This window comes from Triticum urartu, chromosome 4A (assembly GCF_056163025.1).
Source record: "Triticum urartu cultivar PI428250 chromosome 4A, HENAU_Tu73, whole genome shotgun sequence".
NCBI lineage: Eukaryota > Viridiplantae > Streptophyta > Magnoliopsida > Poales > Poaceae > Triticum > Triticum urartu.
This window is the reverse complement of record NC_141876.1, coordinates 168957911-168969425: the sequence shown is the minus strand read 5'-3', so window position 1 is coordinate 168969425 and position 11515 is coordinate 168957911. Positions and strand designations below refer to the sequence as shown.

General features: G+C 43.0%; 2 protein-coding genes across 6 annotated transcripts; both read right to left on the bottom strand.

Annotated features, from left to right (window-relative positions):
- Positions 1 to 4159: 4159 nt before the first annotated feature.
- Positions 4160 to 6649, bottom strand: LOC147975271 (uncharacterized). Of its 5 annotated transcripts, none has more exons than XM_087519632.1 (6): positions 6545 to 6649; positions 6372 to 6442; positions 5355 to 5422; positions 5203 to 5274; positions 4827 to 5109; positions 4160 to 4734 (listed from the first exon to the last, which is right to left on the bottom strand). In XM_087519632.1, the coding sequence occupies exons 5-6, from the start codon at positions 4981 to 4983 to the stop codon at positions 4343 to 4345; spliced, it is 549 nt and encodes a 182-aa protein (XP_087375758.1). In that variant the 5' UTR covers positions 4984 to 5109; positions 5203 to 5274; positions 5355 to 5422; positions 6372 to 6442; positions 6545 to 6649; the 3' UTR covers positions 4160 to 4342. The 5 variants fall into 5 exon arrangements, with proteins under 5 accessions (XP_087375758.1, XP_087375754.1, XP_087375759.1 ...); XM_087519628.1 differs by having other exon boundaries at positions 6372 to 6439; XM_087519633.1 differs by lacking the exon at positions 5355 to 5422.
- Positions 6650 to 9232: 2583 nt separating this feature from the next.
- Positions 9233 to 11165, bottom strand: LOC147975270 (uncharacterized). Its single transcript, XM_087520339.1, has 3 exons — positions 10521 to 11165; positions 10105 to 10437; positions 9233 to 9835 (listed from the first exon to the last, which is right to left on the bottom strand). The coding sequence occupies exons 1-3, from the start codon at positions 11163 to 11165 to the stop codon at positions 9233 to 9235; spliced, it is 1581 nt and encodes a 526-aa protein (XP_087376465.1).
- Positions 11166 to 11515: the final 350 nt, after the last annotated feature.

Sequence of the window (11515 nt, the reverse complement as noted above, 5' to 3'; positions counted from 1 at the left end):
CACGTTCCTAGTATAGTGAATGTGGAACCGTCTCCCTCTGTTTCGCCTGTCCGAAAATGCCAAACACCGGGGAAACATTCTAGGATGTTTCCCCCTTCGTCGGTATCGTGTAGCCCTGTGTTAGAACACCCCTAGCGCTAAGTATTGCATGTCATGCATCTATTTGCTTTGTATTTACTATTTCTTCCCCCTCTTCTCTCCGGCAGACCCCAAGACTGATGCCGATGCCCCTGTGATCGACTACGTCACCGACATCACTTCTTCCATTCCAGCAAAGCTTCCAGGCAAGCAAACCCCCCTTGATCATTTCGATATCGCCCAGTTCCATTCTCTCTCATGCTTGCATTAGATTTTTCTACTGTAATTGTTTGCTCCTATATCTGATGCATAGCCTACTTTTGTAACCTGCACATTGTACCTTACCTGCTTATCCTAAACTGCTTAGTATATGTTGGATAGTAATCCACTAGTGACCCCTCACCTTGTCCCAGTTGCCCGACTTGATGACCGATGACTCGATCAACGTGATCGACGTCCAGATCCCGACACATCACATCACCCCCCTTTGTTGCTCGACGTTGCAAAGCTACTATCAAGTGCCGAGGGTGATACCTCGTAACACACTCTTGATGATAACTCTGTAGTTAAGCTATTCATTCATGGTCATCGAGGGTGATTCCTACTTCACCACTCCCGATACGACTATGTCGTGCAACAACTCAAGTGTGAACCTCCACTACAAGAAATGCATCAACTTATGACCACCACTATTGGTCACTGAATGGTCATAGTTTTCCTTTTGTGAGCTTTTTCTGGCCAAAAACAGATGGTCAAAAGCTGGCCGTCGTAAACTAAAATTAACGACCTTTCTTCTGGAATGGTCGTAAATGTTTATGACCAAAAAAAGGTCATAAATTTAACGACCAATTATTTTGGTCACTAGCAATCCGCCCACACCACGTTAGATCCATCGTGGCAAGATGACGTGGCAGAATTACGACCAAATGAAAAGGTCGTAAAATAGAATCAGCCCGGTCCATTTCAGCCGTCTACATGGGCCAAGCCCAATAATTTAGCCCATTTAAATTTTTTTCTCTTTGTTTTGCTCATCTACATGGGCCTGGCCCAACAATTTGGTCTTTTATTTTCTGGGAATGGAGTCTTTGTCTGATGATTTTTTTAATGTCCACTATTGTTTTGGGCCACAGGCTTTTTAGTCTAGTTCGAATATGGGCCTTGGCCTTTTTATTTTCTTGGATGCAGCCTTTTATCAACTTTTTTTACGGTCAACTCTTTTTTAGGCCCAAGCCTTTTTAGTCAAATTCTTGTTTGGGCCTCGGCCTTTTTAGAGCCCAGGTTCATATTTTCCATAACTATAAACAGCAAGGCCCAGGTGCATAAGTGATCCACATAACTTCACAAAAAAAACACAGGTTCACATAACAGCTCCCAGGTTCACATAACTTCACAGATCCCAGGTTCACAAGTTCAAAATGCAAAATGCAACAGCAACAGCAACAAGGTTCACAAGTTCAAACTACTCAACCCAGGTTCACAAGTTCAAACTACTCATCCCAGGTTCAAACTACCTTAGCTCCAAAGAGAGCCATCAAGTGGGATAACTTCTCTTCCTGCTCTTGAGACTTCTTGCGCAGCAGCTCAATTTCCTTGTCGCGTGCAGCTTCAGCTTCTTCCGCCTTCATCTTGATTGCCGCCAATTCTTCTTGCATCACTTCAGCTTGAAGCTCGGACCTCTCCAGCTTCTGCTCAAGGTCACAAACATGAGCAGCCACTTCAGCAGTTGCTTTGCTAGATTTGTTCCTAGATGACTGGAGCCCAACATTCCGGAGGAATGTGCTTTCCTTGACTTCATTCTTGAGCATTTCTTCGACAATTTCAACAGCAGACTTTGGCTCTTCACCTTCTGGTACTGACGCGTCCTTCATTTTTTTCCATCTCAAGCTAGCATATGGAGGAAAATGATAGGCATTAGTGGGAGATCTATTTCACATTTTGCAAACCAAACCAAGCAAGAGAAACCAAACCAGCACACAAATGGATTATTTGAAGTAACCAAACCAGCACACAAAATCTATACATTATTTTACTCAAACTCAAACAGAAGAAGATGATGACTAGTAACTTGACAACATTATTTGACTAGTAACTTATGTGACCTGGAGACATGCGACTGGGAGCAATATGATCGCTTCATTAAGCCTAGAATGGTGGTTCTATATAAGATGGCTTCCCGAGTGAGCCGATCATCAAACTAGCATTCAGATCAAATTTCATCATATCATAAAAATGCAACAAATAGCTACAGCAAGTTCTGATATCTTTGTTGAACTATCAAATAGCATCGAAGCAAGGAACATAGCATGTGTTCTTGACTGGCCTCGAATCAAACAGCATCAAATCATCACATCAAACAGCATCAAAGCTGGCTGTGAATCAAACAGGGCATGGACAAAGCATGGAGTGACTTACTATAGCAGTCTTGACTGGCTCCGAAAACCCGTGCTTCTTGCTGTTGTGGGTGGCCTTAAACAAGTCAACCGCAGACAGCTCCTCACCCTTACGCTCTTCTTTCTGAAATGTTTTTCAACAAAAATCAAAATGTTATTCAGCAAGAATCAGAAATGTTATTCAACGAGGATCAAACTGTAAGGTCTCTAGAGAAAAGTTCTCACAGTGGCAAAAATGTATCCTGTGTAGTTCCTGGAACCAGTTCTCTGATTGTACATGACTTTTTCTCGATTCATCTTGTTCGACACACAGGTTTCCTACAAAAAAGCATACTGTCAGCATGATCTAGCACTAGCATATCATGTGCAGAACATAAAGCATCAAACAAAGCAGAGACAAACCTTGTGTCTTGGGGTAGACCACATCTCCACCAGAGCTTGCCATTCACCATCCGTCAGATCTGGCACCGAATAATTAATGCTGACTTTGTTTGCGGCTATGGTGTCAAAATACTTCTTCTTGATCTGATGGTGTCTGTTCTTTGAATGTTTCTGCAGAATATCTTTGCACGCGATCTTGATGGTCTCCGAGTCCGTGTTCATCTCAAAATTTTCCTACCAAGATAGCAAACAAGGTAGGAACAATATTAGTGATCATGCATAGGTGTAACAGAAAATAGATAGCACATTAACTATGAAACAAGTAGCTTACAGCAACTTTCCCAATGTAGTTCTCCAATAGACAAGATTTTTTTTGTATATCTTGAAGTGAGGAAGAACCGGAAGATGGCTTCTTGCAACGAGTCCACACATGTCTTTAGCATTCAAAAAATGAAAAACGGTTTTTTTGTTAAACAAGTTGGAACCTCGTTTTGGCAACATTGTTTGCCATCACAAGACGGAGGCATGCGCCAAATTTGGGCATATTATCAAAAACTATTAAACGGATGCGGCCATGTCATTGCTAGTTTGTCTTGAAAGCCATGGATCTTTGTTCATGGTAGGTCGTTTTTGAGAACACTTTTTTCCAAAAAACACCTGTATTGCAAGTTTAGTATTTTTGCTAGTTGGTAGGCCACATTTGATGATGTGACGTAGAGGTCTCCCATTTTTTTTGATTTTTTTGAATTTTTTACGATGTTTTCAAAAACCGTCTGATTTCGTTGCGGCGGTCGTCCGTGGCTAGGGTTTGAGTTGTGCCAATCTGTTTGTCGAATATTTGATGAAATGCCTACCCGTGAAGCTAAAAATGATTTTTGGTAAAAATAATGGGCAAGCTATGGAGGACCCGCAGTTCAAATTCCAGCCGGTTCCGGCTGAATCGGCCGAAGGTGGTCTGAATGGCTGGGAGTAGCTACGAGGGTCAGAAATGCATGCTTTTTGGCGACCATCCGTGAAACAGGGTCTACTTTGAGATAGACATGGAATGGCACCGTTTGGGGTGACCCTCCTTGTAGCCGCTTGACGAAAAACGCATGTCTTTAGCATTCAAAAAATGAAAAACGGTTTTTGAATTTTTTATGGTGTTTTCAAAAACCGTCTGATTTCGTCGTGGCGGTCGTCCGTGGCTAGGGTTTGAGTCGTGTTTTTAGCATTCAAAAAATGAAACTTATATTGTTTCATACATGAGCATGCACAAAAACCCATAATTTTATCTTTCATCCATGAGCATGCATAAAAAAATTTCAATTCCCATCAATTACCAAACTTAATATTCATAATTAAGAAATTGACATGTTTAGATGACACTGTCATATAGCATCCATGAGCATGCACAAAATTAAACCTGGCATACTTAACATTGACATGTTCATATTACACTAACAAGCTTAAACCTAACATGCTTAACATTGCCACTTCATTTCTTAACATCTTCACTCCTCCTTCTTCTTCTTCATCAACCTGATGCGCTCAGAGTGGCGAATCCCAATGCGGATATACTCCTCTACCACAATTGGCATGGTCATGTCGCCAAGCTGTGGGATTGCAGGCGCCACCACCATCACGAGGTCATTGTCAGGCACCACCATTGCGAGGTCATCATTGGGCACCACAATCGCGAGGTCGTCGTCAGCCACCATAGCAAGGTCGACGTCCGCCACCAACATAGCAGGGTCGTCGTCAGCCACCACCATAGCAAGGTCGTCATCCGCCACCACCATAGCAGGGTCGTCGTCAGCCAGAATAGGCTGCTCCTTGTCATCCCCGCTCTGCTCCTTGTCATCCCTGCTCTGCTCCTCATCATCCCCGTTGCTGCTCCCATTGCCTGGCCAAATGCAACAAAGTGTGAACATGGTGTTGTCGTCGTGCAGGTAGAGGAAGCCAAAAGGATAGGAAGAAGAGAGGCAAAGAGCTTACTGGCATCGTCGTCGTGCTGGTAGTACATGCGGCACATGGTGTTGTCGAACATCTTCACGGTGAACATGGCGTCGCCGTCGTAGCGGAAGACAAGGAAGTACCCGAGTTGTAGCTCATGAGAGAGGGCGAAATGCTCCCAGCCGGGCCCTAGATACATGTGGCCTTCGCCATCAAACACCACCAACACGTCCTACAGCCTGCGAAGTCCGCTGCCGGCCTCCCGCAGCTGCACTTTGTGGGGCTCACGGCCGGCGAGCATCTTCGCAAACTTGTCAGGCAGCCTCTGCAGTGAAGGTCAAGAAGTGGTTAATTGTGCCAATCAAGAACTAGACAGCAGAGTGATGATAATTAAAGAGATGAGTGATGATAAATATACCTGCCTACTACAAGATCTCTCAATTACGATCTCGAAGAACTCGAAACCTTCCAAGCCAGCCATCTCACTTCTCTGAAAAGCAGCATTGTAAATTAAGCAATAGGACTGGACATAAATAGGAAACAGGCACTTCAAAAAAGTAGAATATTTACCACATGTGTTTGCCAGGGCCTCAATTTGGAATACTACTATAAATGGCAATGGCCTCAATTTGCTCCTACTATATCTTGGCAAAGGGGCAATCATCATCAGCAACAAGAATAACAACATCATGTGCACCCATCAGGTAACCACAACAAAAATAACAAAAGCAACATCATCAGGTGACCACCAACAGCAACAGCACTAAAATCTACTATAAATGGACCAGAACACAGCTAGAACCATATCTACTATAAATGGACATTGTTGCATATCTATAAATGAACATATCTGAACATTGGCATAAATGACAGAAAATATCCCTATCCAAACCCATCCATATCTGAACATATCTATAAATCTACTATAAATGGCAGAAAAGGTATTAAACCTAACCATAAATATCAACATTTCTTTACAGATGGAGTACAACCTACTGCATCAAACCTAACCATAAATATCAACATTTCTTCATGGCAAGTCAAAACCACACTCATTTCTACTTTTCAGCACTACATGTATATTTATGTCACAATCCAAAGAGGAAGGCCAGCATTAGGCATTGCCTTGCAAGCTACATTGAGGAAAACAAGTTTGATTTCATCATCAAATCTATCAATGAGCTTTCCTGATACTTTAATTAAACACAACCTAGTGCATCTAACCCCAACCAAAAATAACAAAAATTCCTCATGGCAAGTCAAACCTACACTCCACTAATACAGTACTATATGGAAACCAAGCTAGGCGCCCAAAATTAAGATCAGAAGCACCAATTAGCTACTCCATCTCGTACAAAGTTGTACTAAACCAGTGCCAATTAAGATGGATTAGAGGGAGTATCAAATTTGAACGCAAATTAAATAGTAACAGAATGATTCAGTTGAGTTACTGAATCATGCATTGAGAACACCACATGAAGGCTATTGGCTTAAAACTGAACAGATTTATAATCTCTGAAAGCAAATTAAGCCAATAGCCAAGCAAATCAAAGAACCCTAATCTGTAGAGGGGGGAACGGAACGGACCTGGGGGCGGCGACTGCAGAGGGTGTCGTGGATGCAGAGGGTGCAGGCCTCCTCTTGATCTCGTGGATCTACTTCGGCGGATCAATAGGAAGAGGAACCCTAATCAGCATGCGCCACGGAACCCTAATCTAATCAATAGGAAGAGGAACAGGAAGGAGTCAGTGGATTCATACCTTAGGAGGCCGTCGTCGTCGCCGTCGATGGAGGAGTGGGTCGTCAGGGAGGTCGTCACCATCGATGGAGGAGAAGGGGATGCTGGCGGCGGAGAGGAGGAGTGGGTCGAGTGGATAATGGGGAGGAGGAGTGGGTCAAGTGGAGAGGAGGAGTGGGTCCACTTGTCAGCGAGTTCTGTATTTGACATATTGAAAAGGGTTAGCATAGAGCACAAAACCAACAGCCTCATACTAGCGCAGTGGTAGAATAATAGTGGAACAAGCGGCAGGTCATGGGTTCGAGCCCCCGCTCGCCCAATATTTTTTGGTAGCTCAGGGGGAAAAGGGTCAAGTGGGTAGAGTAGCAAAATGGCTCACTTGTCAGCGAGTGGGTCGAGTGGCCCACTTGTCAGTGAGGTGTGTGTTTGATACTTGACTAGTTTGATGATTTTAAAAGAGGTGGCATAGAGGAGAAGACTAGTAGCCTCTTCCTAGCCCACTGGTAGAAACACAATGAAATGAGGGCACGGTCGTGGGTTCGAGTCCCCGCTCACGCAATTTTTTTTGCTCACAGCTGTCTGATGGAGCAAAATTCAGTTGAAGCAAAATTCAGTTAAAGCAACATCTTCAGTTCTGACCAAAACAGCTCTGAAAACTACATGATCAAACCCAAAACTGAATTTGGGTGATCAAAGCAACATCTTCAGTTCAAAATAACTTAAGGATCACATCATTTTGTAAACTTTTACATCACAACCAAAACTACATGATCACCAAAACTACTCAGTTCAAAAAAAAAACAGCATTTTACACCACAACATCTTCAGTTCAAAAAAAACAGCACTAAAAACAACATCTTCAGTTCACAAAAAAAACAGCATTTTGCATCTTCCTTTCACCAAAACAAGATCTTCATTTTGCATTGTATCTTACATCACCAAAACTTCATGATCATCAAACCTACATCATCTTGCATTGTATCTTCAACCATCATCTGCCTCTCCATCACTACACAGTCTCATGCATTTTGGTACCTGGAGAGATTTGTAGTACAAAAACTACATCAGGATCACATCAACAACAACTACCAAAGAGACAAAATAGCATTAGATCACCAAGGAGACCAAAATTTTCCTTTGCTACTCATCGTCACTGATACGAAAACAAGAAACTCTATGCCCACTCCTGTTTTCCTCATCATCACTACAATATTGCAGTATAGTATGATCAGTCCTGTTTTCCTCATCCTCGCTCTCATGCCCATCCGCTACCACCTTTCTTCTTTTCTTGATGCCTTCAACTGTTGCAGCATCAACGATCAGACATTCCCGGTCCCTTCGCACTCTGCTTTGCACCGGAACTTCCATAGAGTCATCATCAGCTTGCAACGGAACTTCCGTAGAGTCATCATCTTGGTATGTTAGTCCACCATCACTGGGGCCCTTTTCCACTTCAGTTTGAGTCACACTCCACAAGTGTCTATGCTCAAAGTTTTGCACAACTCGCCATTTTCCCTACAAAAGAGTGTCTGGCATATAAAACACCGTTGTTGGTTGTGTTGTTAGAATAAAGGGATCACTCTTATACCAGCACCTTGCAGTGTTGATGCTTTTGAAGTGGCCATCATATTTGGCAAAAGAGTCTCTCTTCTTCTTGCTACCAAGCTCAAACCAGTCACTGTGAAATAAGACAACCGAGCGATGGATGCCTCCACTAGAGTTGTACTACAACTCTACGATGCTTCTCAACTGACCATAGAAGTCAATGATCTCACGATCATGTGACCCCTCAGTGATGATTCCACTATTCTGTGTCTTCCTTTTTCCTCGCGGTCAACGGTGTGGTACCGGACACCGTCAGCAATGCATGCTGAATACACTCTCACTCGCTTATACGGTAAGCATGCCAAAGCAAATAGATCATCACTAACCTTCTTCTCCTCATGCAACTTTCCAATCTGCACAAATAAACCATTTAGCAAACAATGGTATTTAACAATTGGTGAATAACATAGAAAATATCAAACATGTGGCTAAAGATCTCACATGATTCTTAAACCAATTAGCAAACCCCTTGGCAACCCTTTTATCAACATTGATCTTGCTTTCTTCCTGATTTAACTCTTCCTTGCATTTGCTACAATGCAAACAAAACATGTGAATTAAAACATTAGGCTGGTGCCAACCCAAGCAAAAAAAATATAATGAGTGCACAAGATATAACGTACTCGATATATGGTAGAACCTCGACGCAATTGCTGAGCACATACCAAACCATCTTGTCATACTCATCACCGGCCTCCAAGTATTGTGAGGCTCCAAGAAAGTTCACACCATGGTTGAAAACAGAGACATCACCACTTTGCGAATCAGACCGCTCTCTATTTCTGCCCGGCCGGTTCCATCTTGTTTCCACATCGCCAAAGTATCGAGAGCAAAAAGTCAAGCACTCGTCAACGACATATGCTTCAGCAATAGAACCTTCAGGTCTTGCCGTGTTTCGCACATAACGCTTACAAGTAAGTAGCCTTCTTTCAATTGGGTACATCCAACCGTATTGCACAGGGCCTCTAAGAATTGCCTCTTTTGGTAAGTGCACCGCCAAATGGACCATCATGGTGAAGAAAGCTGGAGGGAAAATCTTCTCGAGCTTGCAAAGAATAATTGGGATTTATTTTTCAAGTCTTTGCAGGACAATTAACTTGAGTGTTTAGCAGCACATTTCTCTAAAGAAATTTCCCAGCTCAGCAACCGCTTCATATATATCCTTGTCCATGATTCCTCGGAGGCCCGCCGGTAAAATCCTTTGGAGTAGGATGTGACAATCATGGGTTTTCAGTACTGAAAGCTTGAATCCATCAGAAGTAACACACTTTGCTAGGTTAGCGGCATAACCATCTGGAAATTTCACCGCTCTTAGGAATTCACAGAATGCAAGCTTTTGTTCTTTACTCATTGTATTCCATGCTCGTGGCATTTCAAATGAATCTTCATCTTCATTGTGCTGTAGATGCAAATCTTCTCTTATGCACATGTCCTCCAAATCAAGCCTAGAACTAACCGTGTCCTCTGTCTTCCCTTCAATGTTCAGAAACGTCCCTAGTAGATTCTCGCATATGTTTTTCTCAATGTGCATTACATCGAGATTATGCCTTAATTTCAGATCAGCCCAGTATGGCAGGTCCCACAAACAAGACCTCCACTCCCAACATTGACCTTCCTCACGCTTTCTTTTCTTCGCAAGCTTTCCTGGTCTCACATCTTTCACCTTTTCAAGTTGTTGCTCCAGCTCTTCTTTAGTGAATTCAGCTGGCTTGTCACGGGTTTGATTCTCACCATTAAAATTTTTGCTTCTTCGCCAGCGATGGTTTCGGGGAAGAAAGCGGCGGTGCCCAACATAGCAGATCTTTCTCCTTATTCTCTTTGAGCAAGGGTCTTTGTCACAATGGACACGGGCCTTATAACCCGCTGTGATCCTCCCAGACAGAGTGTGTGCAGAGCCGGGAAATCATGGATGGACCATATGATTGCAGCACATAGATTGAACTTTTCTTCCGGACTCAAGGCATCGTATGTGGGTACACCAGTCCAGAGCTGGAGCAGTTCTTCTACAAGGGGCTCCATAAAGACATCAAAATCCTTTCCTGGAGACTCTGGACCCGGGATAAGCAATGACATCATGAAGTTGGACTGATCCATGCATGCCCATGGTAGCAGGTTGTACGGCACCACAAAAACTGGCCACATGCTATAAGACGTGCTCATGTTCCCAAACAGATTAAACCCATCTGTGGCAATGCCAAGTTTTATGTTCCTTGGATCTGCAGCAAAATCTAAATGTATACGGTCAAACTCTTTCCATCCCTCTCTGTCCGCTGGATGGCTCAGCTCATTGTCCACAGGTTGCCGCTTTAGCTGGTGCCACAGTACCTCACGCGATGATTTCTTCGAGATGAACATCCACTGCAGCCTTGGTATCAATGAAAGTGCCTCAGTACCTTCTCCGGTATTGACTTCTTCCCATCAGCATCTTTCCACCTAGAGGCATTGCATTTTGGACAGTTGTCATGCTTTGCTAAATCCTTCCGAAACAAGACGCAATTATTTGGGCACACATGTATTGACACATAACCTAACCCCAGCCTGCGGATTATGCACAATGCTTCATCATAAGATCTGGGAACACAACTATCAGGGAATTGCAAGCTCAAAAGGTGGAGTATTGCGTTGAATGCAGCATTGCTAATCCGGTAGAAAGACTTGATGTGGAGTAACTTCACGGTGAAGGTAAATCTAGAAAATTTACCCCCTTCATGAGCTGCGCGCTTCGCCTCCTCTAACACCTCAGCAAACAACGACTTCTGTCCATCAGCACGATCTTCAGCATCGTACAAATCCTTCAATAGGTCAGGAATCCTATCATCTTCATGCCCATCCTCTTCCTCCAAACCAGCATTATCTCGCAAAACCTTTTCCATGAAATCAATGCCAGCATCACCACCACCCATCATATGAGGGGCATGTGTATCAGCTTCAAAATGTTGAGGTTGTCCGTCAAAAGGTTCTCCATGATATATCCATCTATCATATGTGCTGGACATCCCATTAAGAAGGAGATGATCTTCCACTATTCCTTGAGCCATTATTGGATGGTTGAGGCATTCACAACATGGGCAAAGAATGTGAGCATCGTTGGAAAAATTTGCCCGAACAAATGCGATGAAATCATCAACTCCTTTCATATGTTCTTTCGAAAAATTTCTAACTCCTTTTCTAATCCAGCTTCTGTCCATATGCCAAAGACAACAAATTGTTGCAACTTAGCAAATCAATCTAAGTGCATCAACATTAATTAATGAAAATGGATGGAAGTAATGGCAGCTAAAAATACAGAAAATTTTATATGCTAATTGCCTAACCAGAACATTGAAACAAACCAAACTATAAATCAAACCAACACTAAAATTGGCATGAATTTATGTTGCAGAGAAGG